Raw genomic sequence first — 27,340 nt, 5'->3', positions numbered from 1 at the left:
TTCTAGATGTCCATAGTATGCCCTGAACTGTGGCCACCAGATGTTGTCAGATATCTCATGGGGTACAAGATCACCCTGAATTGGATTGCACTGGCTAGGGCAATGCTTTGTACATTGTTTTAGTGATGCTGTCAGTTTACTGGGGAGCATTTGGCTGCTGGAGTCACAGAGAGAGGCAGGCATAACTACACCAGATTCTTTATTTTAGCATGCTTTAATTCAGTTTTTGTCATTCAACTCATTGCCTAAAAATGGTGTGTGTTAGAGTGGAGAGGGCATTGTGTTGCAACTGTGGGAACCTCTGTCTTTGTCGCTTGTGGTGAATTAATGATGGGAATATCTAAGCAGCTGTCAGATTCATAAATCATTAGAAATGAAAAGGATAACACATAAAAGTCTCTCCCTTTTGTTGAGCAATTTATCATTTTGCCTGCGCATTAATAAACAGCTCTCCTCTGAGGTAAACCCCTGGAAGATAAATATTTTGCCCTAATTTCTTCAACTGTATTCAGTAGATCACAAAGGGGAGGAGAGATGTTTGTCACACGTCGCCAGCTTCTGTCCCTCTCCTTTTGCTCTGAGAAGTGGTAGTCAATAACGTATAGATTCTGCCTGTAGGTAACCAAGTCCTGTTTTATTTGTGTAACAGGCACCAGGTTTCCTAGCCCCAGGCTGTCAGCTAGACCCAGCCGAAAACGCACTCTGTCCATCTCGCCATTGTCAGATCACAGCTTTGACCTTCAGACCATGATAAGAACATCTCCTAACTCCTTGGTCACAATTCTCAATAATTCCCGTAGCAGCTCTTCAGCAAGTGGTTCCTACGGACACTTATCGGCAAGTGCAATCAGGTACGTATTTTCCTGAATCTATTATGTGTCTTTATAATAAAATGTCAGTGTTCGAGTGAAGCAGTGAACCATTTGTGCCGGTGGTCTGAGAGGAAGGAGCCACCAGGCTGCTGCACCCATATCAGGAGTCAGGTTAAATAACACAACAGTGGGCCAAAATTAATTTGTATGTATGCATTAGTTCTTATATGGCAATTACTCAGTTATGATGCAATCTACTTCATAGAGATGGAGAATTTCAGCTCTTTTTATCCAGGTCTTCTCTTGGAACTATTCCTATAAAATAAAAACCTACTCTGCCTGCTTATCCAGCCTATGTACAAAAGAGGAACAAAAGCAAAATTGACCTTAGAACTCTCAACTAAAAGGGGTATAGTGAGAATGAAAGAGTTTAAGCAGTGCTTTTAATTCAACAGAAAACAAATGCAGATGATTTGAGGGCACCTACTGGGCCAGTCACTGGTAGGCTAAATAGAATTAATTACACATTTCCAGCTTACTTTTTTTTTTTAAAGATTTATTTATTACATATACAGTGTTCTGCATGCAGGCCAGAAGAGGGCACCAGATCTCATTACAGATGGTTGTGAACCATCATGTGGTTGCTGGGAATTGAACTCAGGATCTCTGGAAGAGCAGCCAGTGCTCTGAACCTCTGAGCCAATCCTCCAGTCCCCTTCCAGCTTACTTTTAAAGATAAAGACTTTGGTTAGCTTTTCTGTACAAGGAAGTAATTTTAACATGCCCCTACATGAATGATTTTTATAAAGATACTTCCTATTGCTAATGATCAGTTTTGGACTGTTATAGCTGAATATAAAAGAAGCTCAAAGAAGCCATGCTAAGAAATTGTGTGATGCTCACTTTTGTCAACTAGTCACATGATTTTAACTGTACTAGTTATAACTAAAAGAGACAGAATCCAATAGTATTCTAATAGTTAATTAAATAGTCCTGGCTCTAACGTTTAGCTCATTTTTCTCCTGTACAAGTTTCACCATGGGTTAAGTGTTCACGTACCAGAGATCTTTGAGTTACAGTTTTGCCAACCGTGGCGGTTTCTTGCTTTGAGAGCACATGCTAGTGAAGCTGGGGTGATGGCAGGGTGCTTGGGAAGTTCAGACAGGCATCAGGAGGCCAGCTTCTGCTGCATGCCCATTTGACCATTTGGGGCTACTTGATGTCCTGTCAAAAACAAACAAACAAACAAACAAACAAACAAAACCCCCAAAAAACACAGTAAAAAGACTGTTTTTACAAGTCTTGCTTTAAATAAGCAAGAATTCATTTTATTTATTTTTTTATGAATGGACAAGAGCTCTAGTTATTAATTATGTTTTTCATGGTGACTTTACATGTTTGGGAAACTTCAGCACTTCAGAAAAATACACATAAGCAATAGTATGGCCTCCATATGCATTAAGAATAACTAATACTATTGTTCCATAGAACATATTCCAGTGAAGTTTTAATTATTTTCTAGTTCAGTTATCAGCAGTTCTCACTGGCAGATAAGTTAGCATTATTATAAATCATGATTCTCATTTTTTGCTCTTCTTTTCATATGGCCTATGAAAAGTGGAAACATGGGATGAAGAAAACACCTGTTTTTGTGACTATAGTCAGTACATAGTATGGGGTCTGGGGTGTCTCAGGGTCAGCCAATGTAATCAGTCGATAGACTGGGGTCTGGGGTGTCTCAGGGTCAGCCAATGCAATCAGTCAACAGACTGGGGTCTACGATGTCTCAGGGTCAGCCAGTGTAGTCAGTGGATAGACTGGAGTCTATGGTGTCTCAGGGTCAGCCAATGTAATCATTGGATAGACTGGGGTCTACGGTGTCTCAGGGTCAGCCAGTTTAATCAGTGGATAGACTGGGGTCTACGGTGTCTCACGATCAGCCAGTGTAGTCACAAGTGCAGGCTTTGAGCATTTGTCTGTAGCCCGATCTCAGCTTTACCACTAATTTGCATATTTAACAGCTGCAGGTAAGACATCCAGTGTATTGGAATGGGTCATATTTTATTAAAGGTGATAGGGATCCACAGTGGAATAAAAGTTCTTCCCCATTGGATGAAATTAAATAGAAATAATTCTGAATGGTACTTACAATAACACCATCAGTGATGTTTCAGCCTGTTGGTCTCCAGGAGAAAGTTCCTGTTCTCCTAGCTTGTGTTCTTTAGTCATCTGCTACCATAAATTATATCTTAATTAGCTGATACTTTGTAGTTGTGTGACTTGACTAAAACATCCACACAGAAATTTAGAATACTGTGCTATTTGTACAAATGCTATGCACACAGATCACTTTGTAGCTTTTGTGGGGAGATGGTGGTGCTGGACATTGAACTCAGGACCTTGAGTATACTAAGGAGGTGCTCTACCATGGAACTACACCGCTAGCCCCAGAATGACTTTGTGAACAATTCTTTCTTCTCTCAATTATCCCCACTTGCTTGCTTTACTCTTTTCAGTGTCTTAGATGTCCACAGTAATGTCATTTATACTTACCAAGCATCCTTGTGACATCTTAGAGTTGCTCAGAGAAGCAAGTGCCTCACTTCAGAGCCTGGTGGTATCCCAGCTTAATCGTTTCATTAAAAGTGGAAGAAGAGATTCACTTTAAAGACCAGTTGAGGTCTCAAAAGCTCCTATGAAAGTCAGGTGACCCAGAACCATCACATGCTCATATTCTTTCTTGCCTTTCAGTAGGGTATCTCAGTCTTTGATATAGATTCATGGTATGTTAAGATAACATGCCCCTTCTTTTCCATAGAAGGATGTAATCCAGTATGGGATGAGCTGCCATGTACTGTTATACTGCAGGAAGTATTGCAATGGACAGTATCATCTCCACTTGCCACAGAAACTTCAGTGCATTGTGTTCCCTAGACCCAAATAAACCAACTCAGCAGTCCTCACCAGGAAAGAGGCGTGTGAACACCCTGAGAGCAGGTGCCATTCTTAAGAGTGAACAGTGCAAAAGAAACTGAGCAAGAAGTACATTTGATGTCTGCCTTGAGCTAGATATGCAGATAGGTACATGGAAGGAGGAATCCGACCAATTTACTGTGCTTGGTTACTACCACAAGCGTTCCGGGCTCCTACTTAATCCTTTACCCCCAGACACACCTGACTTTCACATTTGCGATTTTCTGTAGCCTACTTCACTATTAATATTGGCAGTACAAAGAGTAATTATGCCATTTAGGTTTGTAAGGCTGCTGTTACATAATAATAAAGCAGTCGTTTGGGTCTATTTTCCTGGAGTAGAAAGAGTACCAGACCTCTGCTCTCACATCTCTGCATCATTTTTGCCTCCTCCCATTAACACGGGTGCAACAAATAGTTATTGAATGAATAAATTACGGAGGTTTCCAACCCCTACTGAGCAATAAGAATACCCTTCACCCTTTTTTATTATGGTTTTCCAAAAGTTAAGATCTATTTAAATGTTATTCTACATCCCCTCAGATTGATTATTATATATGTATCAGAGACAAAAAAAATGATGCAAAAATAAAAGAGTTAAAACAGTAAATATCTGTCTTGTTAGTATATTAATTTTGATTTCTTAAAATATTTACTTAAGAATTTAGGCTCCTTTAACCATCATATAAAACAGATGCACTCAAGAGCCTGTTGCCATATTAACTATAGTGCTTGGATATGTCAGGCTAGGTGTGTTATCCTAACTTTTTTTTTATTCTCACAGGTGCTATAACTCAGAAATCTTCACACATACTATAAAGTATTTCATTTAAATAAGTTGTAAATTCTCTATCACTGGAAGGTTTTTACTGAAGACCACAGCATCAAGCAGTCTGTGGTCCTCAGTTCACGGTTAAACCTAACATTGCAAACAGCTCATTATTTATATTACATTTAAAAGTTTGTTCTACTAATACCTCTGCCCGCAGACATTAAGCCATCATAGGAAGAGAAGACATTTCCAATAATCCTTCTCTCGACAAGTGTAAATGGAGTGGAGGCATGATTAGTGAACGCATTCCCAGTGCACCGGGTGCAGCTCTTTCACTCTCAATGTATAGTGGTAAAATCTGAGTAGTGGTTTAAGATCTGGCAGAGTTAGGAAAATCATCTCAATGAAAATGTTATTTCTTGTTCAGCTTTACAGATCACCCACTTGAGTTTCAAGGTCTCCAGTTTCACAGTTATTGCAGGTTTTTCTGTTGTCTGCACAGACAAGCCTAGCCTGGGGACTGTAGTGACTCCCTCCTCTCTGTACACCGTCATCCTTCCCTGGTTCAGAGCCCTGTGCAGTGAGGATGCATTGGCTAGGTCCATGGATGCTGCCTGATGGGAGGTAGGAACCTGTGCAGTTCCACAGCTCTCTGGCTCTCTACTGCTAATGAGAGCAAATATATTGCTTATACTAGCGAATCAACACACACACACACACACACACACACACACACATTAAACATACTAGAAATAGATGCCTACAATGCCATATTAGCGGTGTATTTAAAAATCTCTGATCCCATCCTCTAAAATTTTCGAGGTGTCCTTTTTTCCTCCTTAATATTATTAATAAAGTTGTTAATGGCATCTTTTTAAAAGATCATTTTCTTTTGAATTATTCATTCCCTAAACACTTGAACGAGTTTAACGACAGGCTAGGTGCGGAGGTTGCAGAATGAGTAAGTGAAATCCTCACCTTCGTGGAACTTACCGGAAGAAAAGCCCCCAAGCAGAGATGAATAAATGAGCAGATGGTTGGCCGAGCTTACTTGAAGGCTGGTCGTTACTGTAGAGAATGTGACCCAGGTGTCAGGAAGCAAAGACCTGTAAGATAATGGGAATCCCCACAGGAGGAGCTTTCAGTGACTGTCCAAGAACAGTGTTGAACATTTAGAGCCCGCAATAGGAGGAGCGGGACATCTGAAGAACTGGCGCTGCTCCAGAGGGCTAGAAGACTGTCAGATAAGGGCAGCCAGGGCTCAAGTTTGGGGACATAGACAACAGAACTAAATTATACAGTGTCCATGCCCAGTGGCATAAGAGCAATGGAAGACTTGGGACACTCTAAAAGGCTGTTTGACTCTCCGGCTGTAGAGACATGCTCAGAGGGGTTGGTGGGCTGCCAAAGAGTGTAGCCACCACTGCCTCAGACTGGTAGGTCCTCTCATCTTCTCCTGTCCACCCTGTTGTGTTTCCTCTAGAAATCCTCGAGTGCCTGAAGCATAGCTCGAACAAGACTGGGAAACACCACTCACATGGGAGAAGTAAGACTAGCTGTGTTGCTCATATGAACATGATTTTTCTAACCATGTGGACTTGCTCAGCCCGTGTACTGCTTCGAAGGTTGTTAGCACCTCCCAAATCAGAGTGTGCGCCGCTATTCCTATTCATAGCTGTTTGGTTGGTGACAATTCGCTTCTTAATTTTCTACAGTACCTTCACAATAGAAAGCCCAACACACATTCTTCAAGGCTACTCAGGTTGTGCCTACCAGAACATAAATGTTAGGACGCTTTCATATGAATGTGTGGGTCTGTACCTCCCTGTTCCTTCCAGCTGAGGCCTAGCTGGGTTTTCCAATAAATGTGCCTTAGGAATTTTTATGGATGGAAGTAGAAGTTTTTACTTTGTTTGCCCTCAAGTATAAGCACATGGGTGCATATGTATACCTATATCTATACATGTGTAATTAATGGAAGCTGTGAGACCATTCTCTGCAAAACTGGAAAGAGTTATTCTTTGAATAGCAGCCGTTGTATGGTAAATTCCAGAGATGCAACAAGAAGTGAATGATTTTGTTAGCACAGAACCTACAACATGACTCGAAGTTGGGTGTGATTAGATTACAGTTTTGCCTAGGGTTAGCTCGGTGCTGCCTCCTTTGACATCCAAGTTCATCAGCAAAAGATTTAGGAGAGGCAGAAGTCAGAAAGAAAGCACAGCAGCCCTTAGATTCTTCTACCTTTAGGGAACTGGGGTTACCCTCCTGATTTATAGGAGCACTCTGAAGTGTGATCAAATGAGTTTCTTTTTGGAATGCTTTAGCCTGGGCCCAGTGTGGTGGCTCATATCTTTAATCCTAGCAGTCTGAGATGGATCTCTGTCAGATCAAGTACTATCTGGTCTACATAAAGACCTTCAGTCCAGCCAGGGCTGACATAGTGAGACCCTGTCTCAAAATAAACAAATGCACTTCAAATCTGGAAGTTAGAAAATATAGGTCTGTTGGTAGCCACTGAGGAGAGTACAGCGTGCATTTAAAGCAAGACATTTCCTTCTAATCCAGAGGAGTCACGCCTTGCTCACACAAGGCACTGGAATTAGCTGTGCCTGTTTGACTCGCTCTATCTTTTACCATCTGCTGCGGGGCTGCCGTGTAACTTAGCCACTTTCCTGGCCAGCTCCGTATAACCCAGTCCAGATCATCGAGAGATTACAGAGATGAACTCAGAAGCTGAGAAGGCTTTCTGTTGCATCAGTGTAGATCAAAGGTGGGGAGTACTTAACTGCCTAGCTAATCATAAACCCCAGGTTTGTTGTGCTTTGACACATGAAAGAGAAAAAACTAATACCTCCGCTACCATCATGTAGGAATGGGAAATTCTATGGGAACGATAAGAAAAAAGTTATCTTCAGAGAAAATGCTGCTTTTTAAAAGTTACCACACAAACAAAAAGTTTCAGTATGATGCATGGTGTGACTATGATATAGTACTGCTTTCTCCCCTTTGCTTGTCTGGCTAGTGTAGACTCCTGCTTGTTTTCATCTTAATGTAAAAAGGATCAGCTCTTCCAGTACAAAGGATTGCATCAGTCCAAACCATGTTGCTTTATTGATGGCACAGTTATCTAAGAAATCTAGCATCACTCTTCTTATCTCCCACTGAGAAATTAAAAAACACATTATAGGGTCTTCTTGTAAGCTCTGTTAATGAGGTTTTCCATGTGACTTGAATACAGTGTCTTTGAAATGATTGTTTATAGTAGGGCTGAGTAAATGTTTAGTGACTTATTTGTACAGTTATAACCTTTAGTGTCTCATGTATTTAGTCTGTTGCTCTAACAATTAAATGAAAATGTGACTTACTGACTGGCCGTAGGAGAGAGAGCATTCATATAACTTATGGTGGGACAGAGTTATGTCTCCAACAAGATTAGACGTTTTAAAGCTTTCCATATTGATGATTAACATATAGTTTTCTGGCTAGAAATAGTAAGACATATAGAAAGTTCTCAGTTCAGATTTCTGGAATTAATGAATGAAATGTTATAACTAATGAGATTTAACTGTTTTATATATGTTCTTTCTGCTACCATCCCCAGGATTACCCAGCCGGGAGGATAGTTGGTTGGATTCCAATAGCAGATAACTGTATTGGAAGCTGTTATATTAAATATGAGAAATAGTCAAATTTACACTTTGGGGGAGGTAACAGGAGCTGAGAGTTGAACCCAAGGCCTCACAGCATGTTATAAGCACATGCAATATCGCTTACCTGAACACTGGAAATAAATCTCAGCAGAAAAATCTTATGCCTCTGATTTTTGATAAAGTATACATATAAATCAGAACTTTCTGGCTCAGATTTTGAAAATCTTATTTAAATTTTTTATTTTAGATAAAAAAATATGCATGCGTGTGTTTTTTTTCTTGCATGCGTGTATGTGTACCAAATATGTGCTTGATGTCCATTGAGGCCAAAAGAGGACATCGGATTTCCTGGAACTAAAATTTTGTAGTGAGCGCTAGACACTGAATCCGAGTCCTCTGTAATAGCGGAAAGTGCTCTTAGCTACTGCGCTGTCTTTCTGGCTCGAAGGTCTTTTTTTTTTTTTAAGTCGTTGGGGAAAATGAACTGCTTTTCAAATAGAGGGTTGTTGCTCACACTGAGTTTCAGCTCAATGCTGTGTGAGAGATGAACCTGACAGAGCAGCTCTGACTCAGCTTTGCCCAGGATTCTGCTCATAAGTCACACCATTCAGGGCACTGCTAAACAAACACTCCAGTAACTATAAACTGGTGCTGATCACTCAGATGTCTAAAATCCACATTTTTCTGCTTTTTTTACTCTTCTAATAAGTGAAGACCAATTAGTACTTACATTAGTTATTCGGGTGATGTAGCCAGTAAATGTGTATGACAAGGAATACCAGTCTCTAGCTTCTCTAAGTGTTTGTGCTGATCCAGTTGAGCCAAGATGTAGTTATTGATACCTATCAATTGAGGGCATCTTTGTCAATTTGACATAACCTAGGCATCTATGGGGAGAGGGAATCTCAGTTTAAAAATTGCCCCCATCAAATCAACTGTAGGCAAGTCTATGGACCATATTCTCATTCTCTCTCTCTCCCTCCCTCCCTCCCTCCCTCCTCCCCTCTCTCTCCCTCCCTCCCTCCTTTCTTAAAGAATTTTTTGTACATTTCTTGATTAGTGATAATCTGGGAGGGCCCAGTCCACTCTGGATGGTGACAGCCCTGAGCTGGTGGCTCTGGATTATATAAGAAATTTTAATAATATTGATACATTGTATTTGTAGATAATGTCGAATGAATACATGCACTATTTTTCAAGGGTCTTTGAGGGGGACTCTTTAAGGACAATTGACCTTTTCCTTCAATTTTGTCTTTTGTAATCAACGAAACCTCTGTTGTGTTACCCATAGTGGGGAAAGTAAAGTTAAATGTTAGCTTTGATGCCTTAATGTGATTTGGTGCATATGATGTCTAATTGGAATTTCCAGAGGAAGATGTTTTTTTAATATGGCTTTTTTGTTTGTTTGTTTCTTGAAGTGGCAGTAGTCTGAGGATACTAGGCAGAATAATGGCTCCAAGGAAACTCATATCCTAATTCCCTGGAACCTGTGAACAAATTACCTTATCTGTAGATGTGGTTTAGCTGCAGATGTTGGATAAGCTGCAAGTCTTGATTTTATTTTGAATTATCTGTGTCATTAAATTAATGACCAAGGTCCCGTGAGAGAAGAGCTAGAGTCAGCCAGAAGAGAGAGCCAGATGGAGCAGGGAATGTGAGCAGCCTCTAAAAGCAGTGGACGAGGCAGGAGCCCAGAGCTTCATGCTTAGCTCTAGAGGTAGAGGGATCTGGGTAGAGGACACGGCAAGTCCAACTTCGAGAGTGGCCACCTCTGTACCAAGAAGCCAGAACTTCATAGATCAGCACTTCCCCTTCCATGGCCCTGTGCATGTAGACTTGGTCACATGGGCTTGGGCTCCCTGGCTCCCCCTCAAGAACTCAGAAGATCTCTACACTTCCACCATGAGAGGACACATGGAGGCATCATTTCCCAGGTAGTATATTCGGTCTCTAATGCACGGAACTGCCATGCTCAGTCTTGCTTGGCCCATTTTTCTGCTTTTTCCTTAAGAATGCAGCCTAGACTCTGTATAGGCAATGTTCTGAGCAGCACTGACTGCAAAACCTACATATATGGATACTGTGTTAGAGCATACAACTTTGTGCTTTTTTCATTCGATTCTAAAGTGGTCTGTGGTCTGGAGTTGACAGCCCTACTGCAGCCTTTCCTAGGAGCTGTGTTAGTGGCAACAGCTAGGGCTGAACATTCTGTGCTCATCAAAGGCTTCTTGGAAGTTTGCAGTATCTAGGTCTTGGCACACAGAGAAGAGGTCATCTGTTCCTGGCTTATAATAAACTGCAAAGGCTGAGAAGTCATTGGTCTGTCTGTCAGCCCCGCTGCCTAGTAGTTCAAGTAAATTTTAGAGTGTATTTATTTCAGCTACCTGGTTTCACTAATGAAAAGTAAGCCACAATGAGAGATACAGAAGTGTGCTGGAAATCTCAAACTCTTAGGTACCTATAGGCAAGAAGAACTGTGTGCTAAGGAATGTCTATAGGGATGCCGAGCCTTGATTAATCTCCTCTGATACTTTAAAAATATTTACCTCTCTTGTTCGGCGTTCCACATACAGGGAATTCTCTTGTGCTGCATGTATGTAAAAAAGTAAAGTCATTTTCTGCTTTGTGAAATTATATTCTTTCGTAGCCTTGACTCCTTATTGGGTACTCCATTCTTAAGCTGAGAGTCTGATGTCATCCACAGTTTGAAGTGTCAGTGGCCTCTTCCTGGGTTTCCTTCCTTAGCCTGCTGGATAGTTCAGACCCCGAGAAACTAAAAATGTGTATAAAGGATAATGCCGGGGCTGTTGACATTCTAATTATACCTGAAGTGGGGTCTTCGAGTTTTGTTCCTTTAATGAGTAGAGTAAGGTAGTTACACTTAGTAATACCCATTCACCCAAAGGAGGGGAAGGTGTTAAATCATTGTGGTTTTTGATGAATGGCTTGTACACCGAAAAATAAATTGGACAAACTGGCACAGAGCTCAGTGAACATGAAATCAGCTATTAGAAGAAAGCTTGTGAACAAATTCTGAAGTAGATATGCATCTTTTGATTAATGCCCTATCAATCATCCACACAGCTACCTTAGGTGAGTCGTGCTGTAATCATTCATGGTTGCTTACAGGCAGGAACTATAGCACCGCAGAAACAGAATATTACTACTGATTCTTCTAACTTACTGTGAGCAATCACTGTTTTTACCACATTTCTGCTTCCCTTTATTAAGGAAACACAATGTAAAATGAAAGGAGAGTCCCTCAAAGCCCGCTGGGTTTCTCCAAGGGTATTCTTAATGGTATTCAGTCTTACATGGGCAAGCTATTGTAAAGGAAAACTCTCTGTAGGAATAGTAGTAATGAATTCCCATTGAAGCCGCCCTTTTATGGGTTATAGTCAAATAGACAAAAACGTAAAGTCACGTTAATGAAGGGAGTATATCTCTGATTATTACTTAAAGTCGTCGAAATGGTTTGGATTTTGTTACTGTAATTATTTTATTCTCAGTTAATGTGTTTAGCAGCAATAGTAATTAACCCACCAGATTGGAAATTTGCATGAGTTCTAGCTCTAATAATATGAGAAACCCTAGTTCTTTCTAGCTACCATTACAATTGTGTGGGTGTGTGCTCTCTCGTGCATGTGTGCCTGCATGTAAATTTATTATCAGATTATTGTTTTTTTAATAGAGGAGAGTTTTCCGTGTAGGCAGCTTTTAGTTCTCTATGCATTTTTAAGCCGCTGGAAAAGTCCTCCAGAGTCCGCTGTTGCTTTTAGAGGATTTGGTTCCTCAACTCTGCTCACACAAAGAAGTCTCTGGCCACTGGCCATTGGCTGGCGTGTCCTGCAGTATAAGTAGCACTTCCAGGGAACTGACTGTGGCCTGGGATATAGGTGGCAAAATGAAGTGGTGACAGACCTTAGCATGCATAATGGGGTGTAATAGACACTTAATGCCATTTTGCTGGAGGAGGGAGCTGTGCTCTCCCATTGGAATATGCAGCCATCGAAGCCCATTGATCACTGATTTCAGTGGGGAAAGGTTAATCCATCAGCTTCTGTAACCAGACGGCACTGATGGAAATTCTTTAGGTGGCATTCTGGATGAACCAAGCTTTCCATCTTTACAAACAAATGAGTGATATGACAAGCATGGTGTTCAAAACACATTTAACCAATTGATTTTCTTTCCTCTTGTAATAAGATCTGGAGACATATGAAAGCGATCGGTGTGAGCTAAGATTAAAGGAATTGCTCCATGCACAGGAACAAGCGGAACCCAGGGCACATAAAAGTACTATAAAGCACGTAGTCACCCATTCTCTCTTTTATTAAAAGTTTGTTATTGCAATAAATAGTTATTATTGAGCCGATGTCCCTTATTTCCACTTTCTAGAATCTGGCATCAGGGCTGTGGTGTGGGGAAGCTGTGCACACATGTCTGCTCTTAGTGTTCTGGTTTTTCTGGGAAGTGTTCGAGACATTTGACAGTGACTGTGTCTACCTTCTCACCGCAACAGATAGACCTGGTGTGATTGGGTGGCTGTAGTCATCAACATCCTTGGTTTGTGATAGTTTCTGATGTCAGTGTGCGTGACACTCTTTCTTCTTGTCTTCCTCCTCAGCCCTGCCTTGAGCTTCACCTACCCCTCTGCCCCTGTGTCTCTCCATATGCATCAGCAGATCCTAAGCCGACAGCAAAGCTTAGGCTCAGCCTTTGGACACAGCCCTCCACTCATCCACCCTGCTCCAACATTTCCGACACAGAGGCCTATCCCTGGGATCCCGACGGTTCTGAACCCTGTCCAGGTCAGCTCTGGCCCTTCTGAGTCCTCACAGGTGAGAGACAAACGCCACTTTGTTTCATCTTGGTCAACAGAGGCCTTATCATCACACTGGCTCTTAGTGCCATGAGGTTCATCATTGTCGGGCCTTTGCATGGGCATCTGGTTGTCTCACTCAGGTCTATTCAGTTTTGATGAGTGTGAACTAAGACATCTTCTATCAGAGCCGTTTGCTTGTGATTTAAAAGTAGACTGCCTGATACGACTGTCTATAAGCTACATCTTTTGATAGTCGATGTGTGTGGACTCTCAGCCACTGTCCAATCCCTCTACTACAACCAGGCTACTACTGAGCACTGTATGATATTCTTGAGTAAACATAGGCCTCCAGTCTCTCTACTCTTTTGATTTAAAGAAGGATCTAGAAGCTATAATTGAAGAACTTCACTAATAGATTGTACTGATCTCCCACCCAAACTCAACTTTTTTGGAAATTGCTATAGCTCGTTAAAGTCTGGGATGCTCACGCTGTTCTTCAACTGTTAAAGTCACCGGCAGTGGATACTCATGTGTTGGAAGGGAAGAGTGCCCTATGACAGCACTATCGAGCTTTGGTCGCATCAGCTGGACTCTCCTATGGGCGACTGGCCTTGTCAGAATTGTTGCCCCGTTATCAAATAAGCTTGTTTGTTTTTAGTAGCATTTTCACTTTGGCTCTGGTTATTAATCAAACCTAATTTTCCTTCGCCCCTGCAAATATGGCCAGCAGAACAAGCCCACGAGTGAGTCTGCAGTGAGCAGCACCGGCGATCCTATGCATAATAAACGGTCTAAGATCAAACCCGATGAAGACCTCCCCAGCCCAGGGTCACGGGGACAGCAGGTAAGACACCCCGGTTTTACAAACCAGCTTTGACTACTCTCATGGAGATGTTAGGTCAGGTCCCCCTCCTCCAGACTTACACACAACATTTTCTTACCCACTGTATGCTTGATGTTGGTCGTGTGTTTGAAAATGAGCTAGTTAGGGATTGATGGAATTCATTTCTCTAGTTCAAAAAATAAGCACCAGCAAGGAAGGAGGCTATGCGGGGTGCGTGTTCTTGATAAGTGAGATGGCTTAGAAGTTTTAAGTCATCACACTCCATAAGTCGCTGGTCAGACTTCATCGTTAGCGGACACAGGTGTGACTAGGCTTCTCATCCCTGACCTTGAGCCAGAATTACTGAGTTTCTGACCCATGCCTAAGCTGAGGCAGAGTTTGTGAAATTCTCTCCACTTTTCTAATTTTGCTGCTTCTCACAGGAGGGCTCAGAGAACCAAGAGAGATTGAAGTACAGCCAGATAGATTCTGGACTGTCTTGCTGATCACTTAGGTCCGGTTCCCCCGAAGAATGTGTATCCAGATTGTCATTTCAGATGCTCTTGAGCCAGACGTGAGGAGTTTCATCAGTACTATTTTCCCTCAAATCAGAGCTGAATGAGAGTCCAAAAGTTCACAGGATCTGTTGTCATCATACGCTTTGACCCATGCCTTACAAAGTGTGGCCCCGTCTTCCTCAGTGAGAACTTAGAGGGAGGGATAAGGTTGTGATAGGGCATTCTGAAACCATCCTTCTTACAGTTGACTAGACAACAAACAGCCTTGCTGGTTGTACCATGGTGTGTACATAAACAGTTTTTCGTATAGCCCTAGATCAAGACTCAAATCTACACATCTAGATATTGCCTAGAATCCTGGAGATTCTTTGAATTACATTCACTGTGAAGCTGTCGTAGAGGACTAGAAAAGTGTGTGTGCTGAGCACCAGGTGCTCTTTCCCTGGCCTCTACAGTGCAGCAGACCAGCATCTCCCTGAAGACCAGAGGCTCAACCAGGAAGGCATGATCCTGAAAGAAAAGTCCCCAAAGTGCCCCTCACATTATGGAAAAGAACTCAGAGTATTCGAGAGCCATCTGCCTGCATTATAAGATATATCAATAAACAAACATAATCGAAGGGATTCAAAACAAGCAAACAAAGTAGGGCCAGTTTGAGGGAAGGCAAACACTTGCTACTTTTATGGGTTTTGTTGTGCTTAGTTTTTTGCTTAGGGTTTGTTTTTTTATTGTTGCTTTTTATTTGTTTTTGTTTTTAAAGATGTCAGTTTGGTTTATATTCCAGGAACAGCAGGGCCTGGTATTCAGGGTTTTTTTTTTCTTTGTTATAATTGGGCTACTGTCTTACATCACAATTTAAAATAATCTCAGAAGGTATATTCAGAATATCAGAAGCAAAAATACATACAAATGCTGGACTTCTTCATTTCACAAAACCCAGCTGGTAGTCCTGGCTTTCTTTTATATTCCTGAAATGTTGACTTCAGAGGAAAACAAATCTAAAGGCAGAATCTACTTTCTCCTGTCTCCCTTGCCACAGTGCCTGATTTCCTCTCTCTGCTTCTTGCCACCCTTCTCCCCGCAACAGGAACAGCCTGAAGGAACAACCCTAGTCAAGGAGGAAGGGGACAAAGATGAAAGCAAGCAGGAGCCTGAAGTCATCTATGAGACAAACTGCCACTGGGAAGGCTGTACGAGAGAGTTCGACACCCAGGATCAGCTTGTGCATGTAAGTGACTGGTGTTCAGGGACGTGGCTTCCCAACTCGGCGACCTTTGAGTGAGGTCAGCTGCTCTGACCCTGCACGGAGTCAAGTTTCTTAGCTGGCAGCACCGAGAACTGGAGAGGGCTTTATGATTTTCTGAGAATAAAGAAAACTCCGAGCCACAGTGCTTGACCTGTTCAGTCAGCTAAAGCTTAGTGTAAAATTCAATAAAGTCTTCAATAGGGAGTGTAATGACTCTGATCCTGTAAGCCAGAAAACACTATTTTCAGTCAGAGGCTTTGATGGTTATTGAGTAATAGTAAGCTGGACATGAATTATTATTAACCTTTTAACTAAGTTTGATTCCCCTTCCAAGACCCAGTAACAATGTAAAAAATTACAGAAACAGATGGTTCCTTTTCTCCTCTTGCAGACTTCAGAGTTTAAAGAGCCTCCTATTATTGTATGTCACAATTGGTGCTTTAGTTTGGACCCAAAGGCAACATTGTAGGTTAAAACTTGCATGGAAAAGAATTGTGTTTAATGATGAAAACCGCAGTAGTCACACTGGGGCACCTTTTCCTTCTCATGCCAAAGCAAGGCCAGGTATCTTTTCTTCACTTTCTAGTGTTGTCTCACAAACACATATTCCTACAGATCCTTTGCCAAGGCTTCATCATGCTTGGCAGTCTCAAAGGCGAGTAGAGTCTTCTTGTTGAATGGGACCAAGAACAACTGATATGGAACTGCATTTGGAGTGTCTAGAATATGAAGACGTGGACTCAGAGGGTTTCTATAGAAACATGGGATCTCGTTAAGGCACTGAGGATAGTTTTACCAAATGGGACAGTTTCTTGTGCTTCTCTGATTCTTCTGTGGTCTGACTGGGCGTCCCTGTAGTGGTTGCTTCTTCCTCTTGAAGGCATGCATGAGAGACACTCGTTCTCATCTGTTATCTTACAGTATCTTTGCCTCCTATATGGCCTGTGCTTATTGGCACCTACATCTATTTTGAATAAACACTAAAGTTATAAAATCTCTGTGCTTTATATGTTGTGTGAGCTTTTCAATGGTTGTTTTCTGAGCTTTGATTGTTCTGTGTTATGTATCCTGCACAGTTCCCTGGTAGCATCAAGTTCTGCAGAACAGGTTTTGAGAAATCTGATGTACAGAATGTTAGATTTCACATCTCACCATCAGGCCCTCCTTTCCCCTTTTCTTTTTTAAATTATATACATCACATTGTGTTTGTAAAAGTATAGCCGAAAAGTAAGTCAATTGTTTTTATGTAAGGTATATTTTCAGATTTTTTCCACATTTGTAATTTGATAGGTTTTTTTTCCTCTTTAGTTTTATTCAAGTATTAATTTTAAACTACATCTGTCTTAATGACTCTGTATTTGTGCTGACTCCTTTCATGGAAAGCACAAAGGTCTTGTAATCATAAGAGGGGAGAAGTTAGGATTTTTTTTTATTGCGAATTATTATCAAAGAGTAGCTAGCATGTGCCAGGAGCACTCCCAGGGAGGATGAAGGTATGGCAGCACCTTAACCTTCCCACTGCCTAACGCCTGTAAGGCTGGTTTGGGTTTGGGTTTTTCCCTTTTTATGTTGTAAAGGCAGTGAGTATTGTAGTTATTTTGTATAATCTTGATTCCAAGATTCCCCTGATGTCCTTATAGGTCAGAATAACTTTAAGAGAAGGTTACTGAAGCTGCAGCTTGAATGGACATAGTATTTATGGTTACATGGAACCTGTCTTTACGTGTCGTGACTGCACACACACAGAATGGAGCTTTAAAATCCTAAATCAGATGAGATAGATTGGCGTCAGGATATAGTCAAATTCCACTGTGTTACCTTTATGGTAATAATTTTAGTCTAAGCTAAATTGCAAGAGTAAGCAAACTGAGTCAGTAAATTTAGAGTTGCAGCTTACAACATGAAACCTCCCGTTCCTCTCACTTACATGCCTTCTACAACGCAGGAATTCCACACGTGCGCATTTCGGTTGCCTGTTTGTTGCCTTTCCACAAGTCTGCCTTCCTGCTCTGGACGCTACTGCAAGCATTAGTGGTGGCCCATGCAGAATAGTGCTTTCTATTTTGTTGATTAAATTAACAGGTACTTGGCGTTCACCTAATTACTTTGGTGACAGATGAAATATATACCAGTTGCAAAGCTCATTTTTAGGGAGGCATTAACCATTTTGGTACTTGCCACTTTCCTTGGAGAGCAGACATTTTCTGATTAGTTGGATTTTTGTGCCACATACAACCAAGCGGCAAGGTGTTAAACCATTCTGTTGCTCTGCCTTATTTATAGCCATGACCCATTCTCCCCCCCCCCTTTACAGTTAATAGAAAGATTCATGATTCTTCATGGTTGTCTATCTAGTGTCTGACAGTCCCGACTGCCTGCTAAAGCAAGTCACTATCTATAATTGATATCCTGCCGTGGAATAGGGTGCTGGCTGCAATTGAAGGGCTTTGCTGAAAGCCCTTAAATCCTGACAAGTTCTCCCCTTGTTCTGCTTCAGTCGCTGTGCTGCAAAGTTGGAATTCCAGAGCTATTTGAACTTGGTGCAGAAGAGAGACATGTGTTTCACATTAGCAAATCGCAAAGTTGAAGAAGAGAATTAGGAACTGGCTGACTTTGCCAGCCGGTAGTCTCACTTCCAGTGCGGTGCACTCCGTGTTCCAGCGAACAGATGACCTTGTCTGTTACTGTCTGAACAGATAGACAGAATATTGCCTTTTCCCCTTCCCCTTTTATTTCAAGCCCCTTGCCTTTCCCAAATGGATGTTATTCTAGGTGTGCTGCTGTGGGATCTGTTATCACAGCGATGTGTAATTAATTTCATTTCTCAAAAAAATAATTATAGCCGGGCCTAGTTGCTTTCCAGCTAGTATTAAATTTGTGATAAATTTACTTTTATTACCAGAAGCTAGGAAAACAGGCTTGTATTTTTGTTCACCAGGATTTTGTTATACTTTGTCCCTTTCTTGGTATCAGTTAAAATAGAAAGCAACAAAGGCACAAGAAGAATATGTGATGAAAAGTTAATTACTAGTACTTGTGACTGATTGTATTTCTTATTGATTTGTCAAGATCCAAGCCTGACTTCTGAACATAGTCTATTGGTTCAGGGTAAGCTGAAAGTCCACATCTCTCTTCCATTTTGAATTAGCCAGACTCTCGGCTAGCGTGCATTATGTTACAAAGGACCCACATTTTAAATGTAAATGTCTTTCTGAAGTTGGGCAGTGTCAACTCTTAATCTTTGCTCTTCTTTTGCTGTTTCTTACTCACTTGACATAGCTTGTGTTGTGGGAAGAGGCCCAGCCTGGCTTCCAGACTTTGCTGACCTCTGCTTCTTTCTTTGAATTTTCTTCTAGAAGTAAGTTGTGTTTTACTTTGGTGGTAGAAATATTTGAAATTCTCATAGCATGAAGTTCAAGGTCATCGCATGTTCTCTGAAACCTGTGAATTTCAGTGATATGTAACCGTCTCCACCAATGCATTGCAAGGCTTTTTTTTTAAAAAGAGGAAGAAAAGGAATAAATGTGAAAATAGTACATCTTCATCCATGCTTGAAAGCATCCTTGTTGACATCTGAAAAACGGTGTAATCACCTCTTGTCCACCTCTTATGACAACTTCCACTCATTGCCCTCAGTTTGAACAACTCAACTCTCTAGTCTTGTTTAGTAATCGATACTAAAAAGATTGTTCCCAACAGTCTACAGCGAGTCAAAATGTTTCTTAGCAGTTTTTCTTCAATGTCATCCCAAACAACATGACCTAGGACAAAGGTTCCTTAGCAACTACAAATGAGGTTGGCGCCTTAAGACTGCACATCAAAGATCATGAGATATATTTATGATAATATCCAGCTTCAACTGGGTGGCATTTAAGTAAATGCAATCCTCCGTTTGGATCTTTTAAACATGGTATCAGGTTTTTCCCCCCTTTTTGTAGAGTGGTTAACCATCTACCTGGTCTATAAATGCTTTCATGTGTAGCAAGTTTTGATCTTCCAGAGCATGCTGAAGTTCCCCTCTAATCACTTGTGCTGCTAGTTGGCAACATCCTATACATTTGCAGCATAAAATTCAAGGCACTTTGGTATCAGAGGTTTGAATGTAGAGAAAGGTCATGGAACTTGGGGAGAATTGTATCTGTAAAAATACAGCCTAGTCCTAAATTTGCATTTTATGCTTTCTGTTTAATTTTTATCGCTGTACTAGAGCTGCATTGTACATCCTTACCTAAGAGAAAATTAGGTTTAAGATGTGAGACTGCTCCCAGACATGAGTCAGAGATTAGTTCCATGTGCACACACACACACACACAAAAAAAAAAAAAACCTAAAATGAACAAGTAAAGATTTTGATCTAGTTTCCTTCTACATGGAGTTGCTAGTTCGTTTTCTTACTCTAATTATTTGGAAACACGGCATGTAAAATACAGACTTAAAAACTACAGACTTCAAAGTTACTCTGCCATGATTTTGCCTTAAGGGTTATATTCTTTGTGAAGTTGCTGACTGAATTTCACCTGCAGAAAGCATTTCTATAAAAATACATCCAAGAGATTGGTCTGAAAGGTCAAGAAACAAGGGCTTTCTGACCCACTGCTAAAGCATCCCTCGGGTCCAGCTAGATTCTGAGTGGCGGCCTCATCCCTGCCCTAACTCTTGGGATGCCCTCCCAGACACCATTTGACCCTTCCAGACATTATTTTCTTACTTATCAGACTGTGAAACACTCGTGAAAATAAATACTGTCCCCCATATCCAAGGCCAGGCAGAGATCACATACAGGGGGCCGAATGAGAAGCAGACATCAGGGCAAATGAGTCAATCCTAGCTTGCGTTTGGCTTTTGAAGATTGGCTTGGGGAGGATGATGCGATGATTCTGTTGGCCTTTGGGGCGTCAGTGTCAGTTCCAAGACTTATTTTCTGTTCGTTGTTGCTGGACTGGGAAATACATATGACTGGAGCCAGTCAAATGCTGTATGGGCCACAGAGAGTGCCATATTCTTACTACTCAGTCCCAACACTGGCATGGCCACATTAAAAAAAAAAAAAAGGCACTTAAACTCTTAAGGAATGGAAGAAGTAGATATGGAAACATAAAACTTTTACCTTCCCCTGTCATAAAAATTATTCTCAATATAATGTTAGTGATCCTCCTTATAAAAGAGAAAAATAGAAGGCTCTTTAGAGGTCATTATACCCGTTAGCTTTAAATTGCTTTTAGGTGGTGTCCAAGTAGGGATATCAGCATGAAATCAATATCTAAAACTTGGTGACCAGAACCCCCGTTCACAAAGCCTCCTCAGAGAACCTGAGAGGGCTCTGCACCCCTTTCCTTGCTTGTGTAATGTTGACCTTTAGGGGCTCTTTGTATGTTCAGTGTCTTGGAATGCTTTTGAAGGCTCTCCTTAGGGTACCACTAAACCAGAGTGCCTCGTCCTCAGCTCTGGAGTTGATCACTCGCTGTTGTAGACACTATCTTTCATGCTAGGAGATGTTGAAAAGCATTCTTCCCACTGAGTGCCTGTAACACCTCATCCCTCACAGGGCTAACCAGAATTGTGAACACTACACATATTATCGGCTGTACCCTGGAAGGCAAAACAGCCTCTATTTGTCCTCCAAAACTTGAAGCAATTAAAGAAAAATCTCCCCTACTTTGTAATGTTCTGTTTAAAAAGTAAGGGTGGGCTAACCTGTTTTGAAAAATCTGAGACCATCAAAACAAAAAAAAAAAAATCAAATGTATGTGTGGGCAAGTGCAGAGCAAGGCTAAGGTTCCTATTTACCCATGGGCGGAGCATCCTGAAAATGAAACATGCTGAGGGTGGTCACTCAGTAGTTATCAATAAGACCTACTGCCAGGCAAGCCTCTCATCTCTGTGGGGAAAAAAAAATATGCTAGCATTATTTCTGCAGACCCAAGGAAGTGGCTCAGACTCCAGCCTCTGAAGTCACAGTAAGTGGGGTTGGACATCACGTGCCTGCTTTGACAAAAACCAGCTCCAGGAGCAGGAAGCCATTTCTAATGTAAAGACTTTGAAGATTCAGGGACATTTATGTTTTTCTGAGGTTAGCCAAATGCTTCCACGGATGAATTATTTTTTCTACAACAATTATTGTCAGCAAGAAAATGTATAAGAGCCTTATCCTCAAAACTCTCTATATGGGCCAAGGCCTTAAAATGTAAGCCAGGCTACTCCACCCTGCCTTGCCCAGTCACCTCAGATAAGTTCTGAGAGCTCCAGATAGTGTGGTGGAGATGTCGTTCCTAAAGCTCTTCCAGACATATTCGTCCCATTGCCTGCAGCTTCAGTTTCCATTTCTGTAAAGTGAGGTGGCATTCAACCTAGTCGATTTCTTCTCAAGTTTGATTTTGTTTGGGGGGATTAAAACAAAATAAGACAATTCAAGTACCATGGGTAGTAGGTTTTATTTAGACAAGAAAAACTGAATCTGTTGGAAACAGAGTTAATAAATTCAAGTAAAGTAAATGGTTAGGCCAAGGAAACCTTTGACTTTTGTTTCATTAAACAGAAATAGTAAGTAGTTCATTCATTGGGTAACGCATGCTTCCTGTGTAGGCCACCGATCCACCACCTGGTAATCACTGTGCACATTGTAGGCACAGTCTCTAGAAGGAAAAGCTTCTTGAGTATCATCAGATGTGGAGAGCCAGGCCTGAAACAATCATCTTTGTGTTTATATTTCTGGGTAAGAAGCCTCGGAGCAAGTTGTTTTGAAGTATTATCGGTGTATAATTAGGATGAATGGAAAGCAAAGTGAAGGTGCCGAGGAGGAAATGGAAGGTCTTATGGGGGCTGGGGATAAGCATTGTCTTCAATGAACAAGTAGACTCAAACAGGGACAGATTGATGGATATGCAGTAAGTTGTTTAGTACTCTCTGTTAAGAGAGCAGGAGGGAATTAACAGTGTAATAGAATTTTATCCATAGGAATACCTAATGCACTAATAGGCTGGGCTCTTTAACATTTCCTTGGCTTTGAAATAAAATCGCAAAGTGGTTTAGCTTATGCTTTTTGGACAGAGTGGCAAGCACCAATCTTCATGAAGAGTAGAAGGGTGGCAGGAGAGGAAACTGAGGAACAAGAGGACGAGATTGCAGGGCTAGAGGTCTTGGCTTCTGTTCCGGGTGGAGTAATGAGGGGAATTGCTTTCATCTCAGAGACCTTCAGGAAGTCTTCAGTTGAGCTTAGCTGTGCAGATAAACTGAGTCCTTCTCTTAAATTCATGCTTATGACTCAAGATTCTGGGATTTTTTTTTAAGTTGGTTTATTGGAGATTGTAAGAACAAATGATTGTTGATAAGACTTTTAGCAGCTGCCTACTCTAGCGATAGTCAGTTACATTTTTAATGCCAGTAGGGATTTCCGAGGATTCTGATACGTTACATTTTCCATTGCTTCTCTTCTTGGGTGCCCTTTTTTCCCAGTGTGAGCTTGTAACCTTGAGTTCTGAGACTGTCTTACCGTACTGCGCAGGATTCCGTTGTTATGTCTTAAGGACTCTGACCGTCTCCTGCTACCCCACGCTGGGTTTTGTTTGTCACAGTGTGATGTGCCTATTTTCTGGAGAGCCCTACATAGCAGACAGGGAAGTGTTCCTGGCTCGTGAGAAACAGGTCTTCCTGGTGGCTTTTCCTCGAGGTGTTGCGTGTTCTCACACCTTGCTTAGCGCAGCTTCCACCGCAAGATAAAGCGGTCAAGCCACAAAGGAAATGCAGCCTGATGGTTCTCCTCCTTGTGTTTAGCAGAGATAAACTTCAGTGGAGTCTCGGTGCTGAGCCATTTGGTTTCTGGCAGCAGCTTTAATTGGTAAAATGCAGATTTGATTTTATTTTTCTTGATCAGGAGGGGATTACTCTTGTTATCAGCGCAGAGCATCTTATTTCAAGATGAAAAGCCTTTACGGAATTACAGATGCTGGTGCTTGCACAAAGGTTTTGTTGGCGATTGACAACTCAAAGAGAAAGTATGATTTATTAGCCTATAATGGCTAACCCTAAGCAATGGTCTAGGTTCTACAGATTGTGAAATTGCTTATGTGAACTGCCTTTTTATGCCACTCAAGCCCCAGGTTACGCAAATAAATGTGGAGTCCACGTTACGCGAAATAACCTAAGAGAGGAAGAAAGAAATGGAGGTGGGGGTAGGAAAAAGGTGGTTTCTAATATCCATCTTGGTGGTGCTTTTTATAGTAGTTTGGCTGATAAGCCAGCAGAGGAAAGATTAATAACGAGGCTTGTCGCTATCAGTACCTGTTTGTCGATTCTCTGTAACAGGGCTGTCTGTCCAGCATGGAAATTATTGATTAAATAAAAATTGCTATTAGATTGTGATGTGATCCATAATCACAAACAATGGTGGACATTCCTCTTTCAGATCCTCAGCCATGCATCAAGTTGTTGCTTTTTCCCCCTTGCCGTAATTTATATTGTGCTGACATTTGGGCTCATTAGGTTTATCCTTTCTGCTTGAGGCACAAGCAGTGTGACTGCTGGAAGAGGGGGAGGAGGAGGCAGAGGAGGACCAGCCTTAGCAGAGACCTGGCTTCTGTGTTCTCTGTGCTAGCGTGGGGGCGCTTAGACTTCACTCTCAACCCCTTTTTGTCAAATTTTTTTTTATGATCCTCAGATATACAGGTATGTGAAATAAGTATACAAATCAATATTTACTGACAATAAATCATAAAGAAATTTATATTAAAACAATCCCTTGATACACATATAATTTTACCATTTATTAAAGAAAAAAGTAAATTTGCATACTGATGAAATATTTATTTTTTTCTGTGATAAATTCATCTTGGCTGAATATTTGAAACTTGCAGGATATAGAGCGTCTTCAACGTTTGATACTTTGAATTTGTAATAATCAACCCCTGAGAATCCACTTTGCATTACCATATAGTACAGAAAGGCAGAGTTTTGTTCAGGGCCAACTCAGACATTGTTGGAAATTCTGTCCTAATCCCGAACCAAATCTGCTTAATAATATTTTTATAAAATTCAACAGGAATTATTTTTATTCAAACATTCTAATACAATATTACAAAGATACAATTTGCTAAAAAAAAAAGATAGTAGGAAAATGTTTCAAAAGTTTTTAGCTTTTATAAATAAACCATTCTATTTCTGTAAGAAAGTTTTGTGTGTGCCATAAAAACACTAGTTCATAAAATGCAGTACTCTCACATCTGAGCTGAGGGCTCCGGGTAGTGCGCTCATTGCAGGGGCGCCGGGGAGTGCATTCATTGCAGGGGCACCAGGCAGTGCGCTCATTGCAGGGGCGCCGGGGAGTGCATTCATTGCAGGGGCACCAGGCAGTGCGCTCATTGCAGGAGCCCTGAGCAGTGCACTCATTGTGTGGTATGGTGTGGCCTTGTGCTGTGCCAGTTGAGTGTTGTCTGTTCAGAACCAAGGCTGCAGTGAAGTTGCATCATAGGACATGGGTGACCACAGCCAGAAACACGCCATGTGTCTTAGTAGTTTTAATTAATGTTCAGTGATTTCATATTACAAAACTTTTTGCTGTTGCCAATATTTTGTGACTCTCACATTCGATTACAGAATTCAGTTAGGAGGGTGCCTGCTAGAGTAAAAACAGAGCAGAGAGCCCTTCGCCTTGTCAATCCAGTGGCATTCCTTACATTCAAGTGTTGTACACTCATTACCACTGTTTACTTCCAGAACATTCTTGCCACACTGCAAGGATGTGCATATCTACCAAACACCTCTTAGTCCGTTCTTCCCAGCCCCTGAAAACTCTATTTCAGTGGATATTTATTCTGAATATTTCATTTAAATGGATTTATGCAATGCGTGAGCTGTGTTTGGTATGTTTTGTTTTGTTTTTTACGTAGAATAAAGTTTCTGAGGTTTATTCACGCCATGGCCTGCATCACCGCTTTATTCTTCCACATGACCAAAGAATATTCCTTCGTTTGGCTCTAAACATGTTGTTTTAATGCACTTTCTTGAGATGGACCTTAGTGTTGTTTTCATTTTTTGACTATTGTGTTGTTACTGATATTTTGGAGCAAGTTTTTTGCTTACATGTCTGTTTTCAGCTTTTTTGTCAATAACCTTCACCGTGGGAGTTACCTCAAAGAACTGTCAAATCAATGGCAGTTTCTAAGCACCCTGCATTGGTTCTGCCTTCTTGGGTGGTGTCACTTCCAAGGTCATTAGCCTCTTAGATGTATTCTCAAGCCTACCTCCCTGGGACCACACACTTCCTGGGCAGTGGGCCAGGTAAGTTGTATCGAACTTGTATTGATGCAGTCTGTGAAATTCTAGGCATCATTCAGCATTTTCTTAAAACAGGAGGGATGAGCTGCACGGAGAAAATGCAAATAAAGTATTCAAATTATTGGACGTAGTGGGCAGAGACAAATGAACTAGACCGCTTCAGTGGAAGAATTTTGTTTCTAACTGGTGATTTGGTTGAGGGCTTGGGAGTGAAAGAGTTCATGCTCCAGTCAGTAGAAGTGACCATTACTTGCAGAAACTAGTTTGTACATGTCTTTCAATGAACCCTAATTTTTGGATCCTTCTCACAAGAGTAGTGAAGTCTAGAAAGTCCCCTAACTTGATAGTGAGTGATTTAATGTTAAACCTCATTCATAAACAAATCATGTTTTATTAATATTTAGTTATTTGTTTATTTTTGTTTTTTTCAAGACAGGGTTTCTCAGTGTAGCTTTGGCACCTGGAACTCACTCTGTAGACCAGGCTGGTCTCGAACTTACAGAGATCCACCTGCCTTTGCCTTCTGAGTGGTGGGATTAAAGAAGTACACTACCATCACTCAGCAATATTTACTTTAATATACTATTTATTTATCAAGTTACCAATATGGACAATCTAGTATGGAACATCACAGAAAACAAACCAACAAAATGATAGTCTGCTGCCTAGCTCAGAAAAAAAGACAAACAAGATGGCATCAGATGTAGCCTGAGAATGAGTAAGGGGAGAGCAGTCAAGGTTCTTCACTTCAGTTGGGGTTTTAACTTCTTGAATTATTGCTGTTTTATGATAAAACGTCCGGTAGCTCACCCTCTAGTGTCTGTGTGTTTCCTGTTAGGGATGAGGGCATGCCATCTCTCTCAGTCTTCTCTTGTGGAGCCAGTCCTCTCTGGTAGACCTTGCAAGCCAGCTCTAGTCAGACTTGAGTGTGGGGAGAAGGTAGTTGGGTCCCAGGATGCTCTCATTAGTGAAATATTGTGTGTTAGAGCCCAAAGCCCATCTGTTGGTGGCACTAGAGGGCACATGTTGTAGGAGAGGCTGCTCGTTTGTTCCCTGCTGCTAAGCCCCAAAATAACAGCACAGAAACTGTATTAATTAAATCACTGCTTGGTCCATTAGCTCTAGCTTCTTATTGGCTAACTCTTACATCTTGTTTTAACCCACTTCTATTAATCTGTGTGTCGCCACGTGACTGTGGCTTTTCTGCAAGGTTTGGCATCTGTCTCTGGCGGGGCTACATGGCTTCTCCCTGACTCCACCTTCTTTCTCCCAGCATTCAGTATAGTTTTCCCTGCCTACCTCTATTCTGCCTATGCAGGCCTAAGACAGTTTCTCTATTAACCAATGGTATTCACATGATACAGAGGGAAATCCCACATCATGCACACACACTATTTTTCCAGGACAATTCTAATCTTCTCAGAACTGAGATTCCCATGGTTCTGAGTG

At 41.3% G+C, this 27,340-nt stretch overlaps 1 protein-coding gene across 1 annotated transcript in view; it reads left to right on the top strand.

Moving 5' to 3' along the window:
• The window catches only part of Gli3 (GLI family zinc finger 3), a 270,292-nt gene that overhangs the window by 187,565 nt on the left and 55,387 nt on the right, over window positions 1–27,340 (top strand). The window contains exons 7-10 of the mRNA XM_041630870.1: window positions 650–851; window positions 12,838–13,051; window positions 13,766–13,879; window positions 15,464–15,604. Of these exons, the coding sequence (XP_041486804.1) occupies window positions 650–851; window positions 12,838–13,051; window positions 13,766–13,879; window positions 15,464–15,604 (671 nt within the window). The remainder of the gene's footprint in view (window positions 1–649; window positions 852–12,837; window positions 13,052–13,765; window positions 13,880–15,463; window positions 15,605–27,340) is intronic.

This window comes from Microtus oregoni, unplaced genomic scaffold (assembly GCF_018167655.1).
Source record: "Microtus oregoni isolate MIOR12 unplaced genomic scaffold, Mior012 000035F_ref0000213, whole genome shotgun sequence".
Classification (NCBI taxonomy): Eukaryota; Metazoa; Chordata; class Mammalia; order Rodentia; family Cricetidae; genus Microtus; species Microtus oregoni.
The sequence above is the reverse complement of the archived record's forward strand: the minus strand, read 5'-3'. Positions and strand labels throughout refer to the sequence as shown.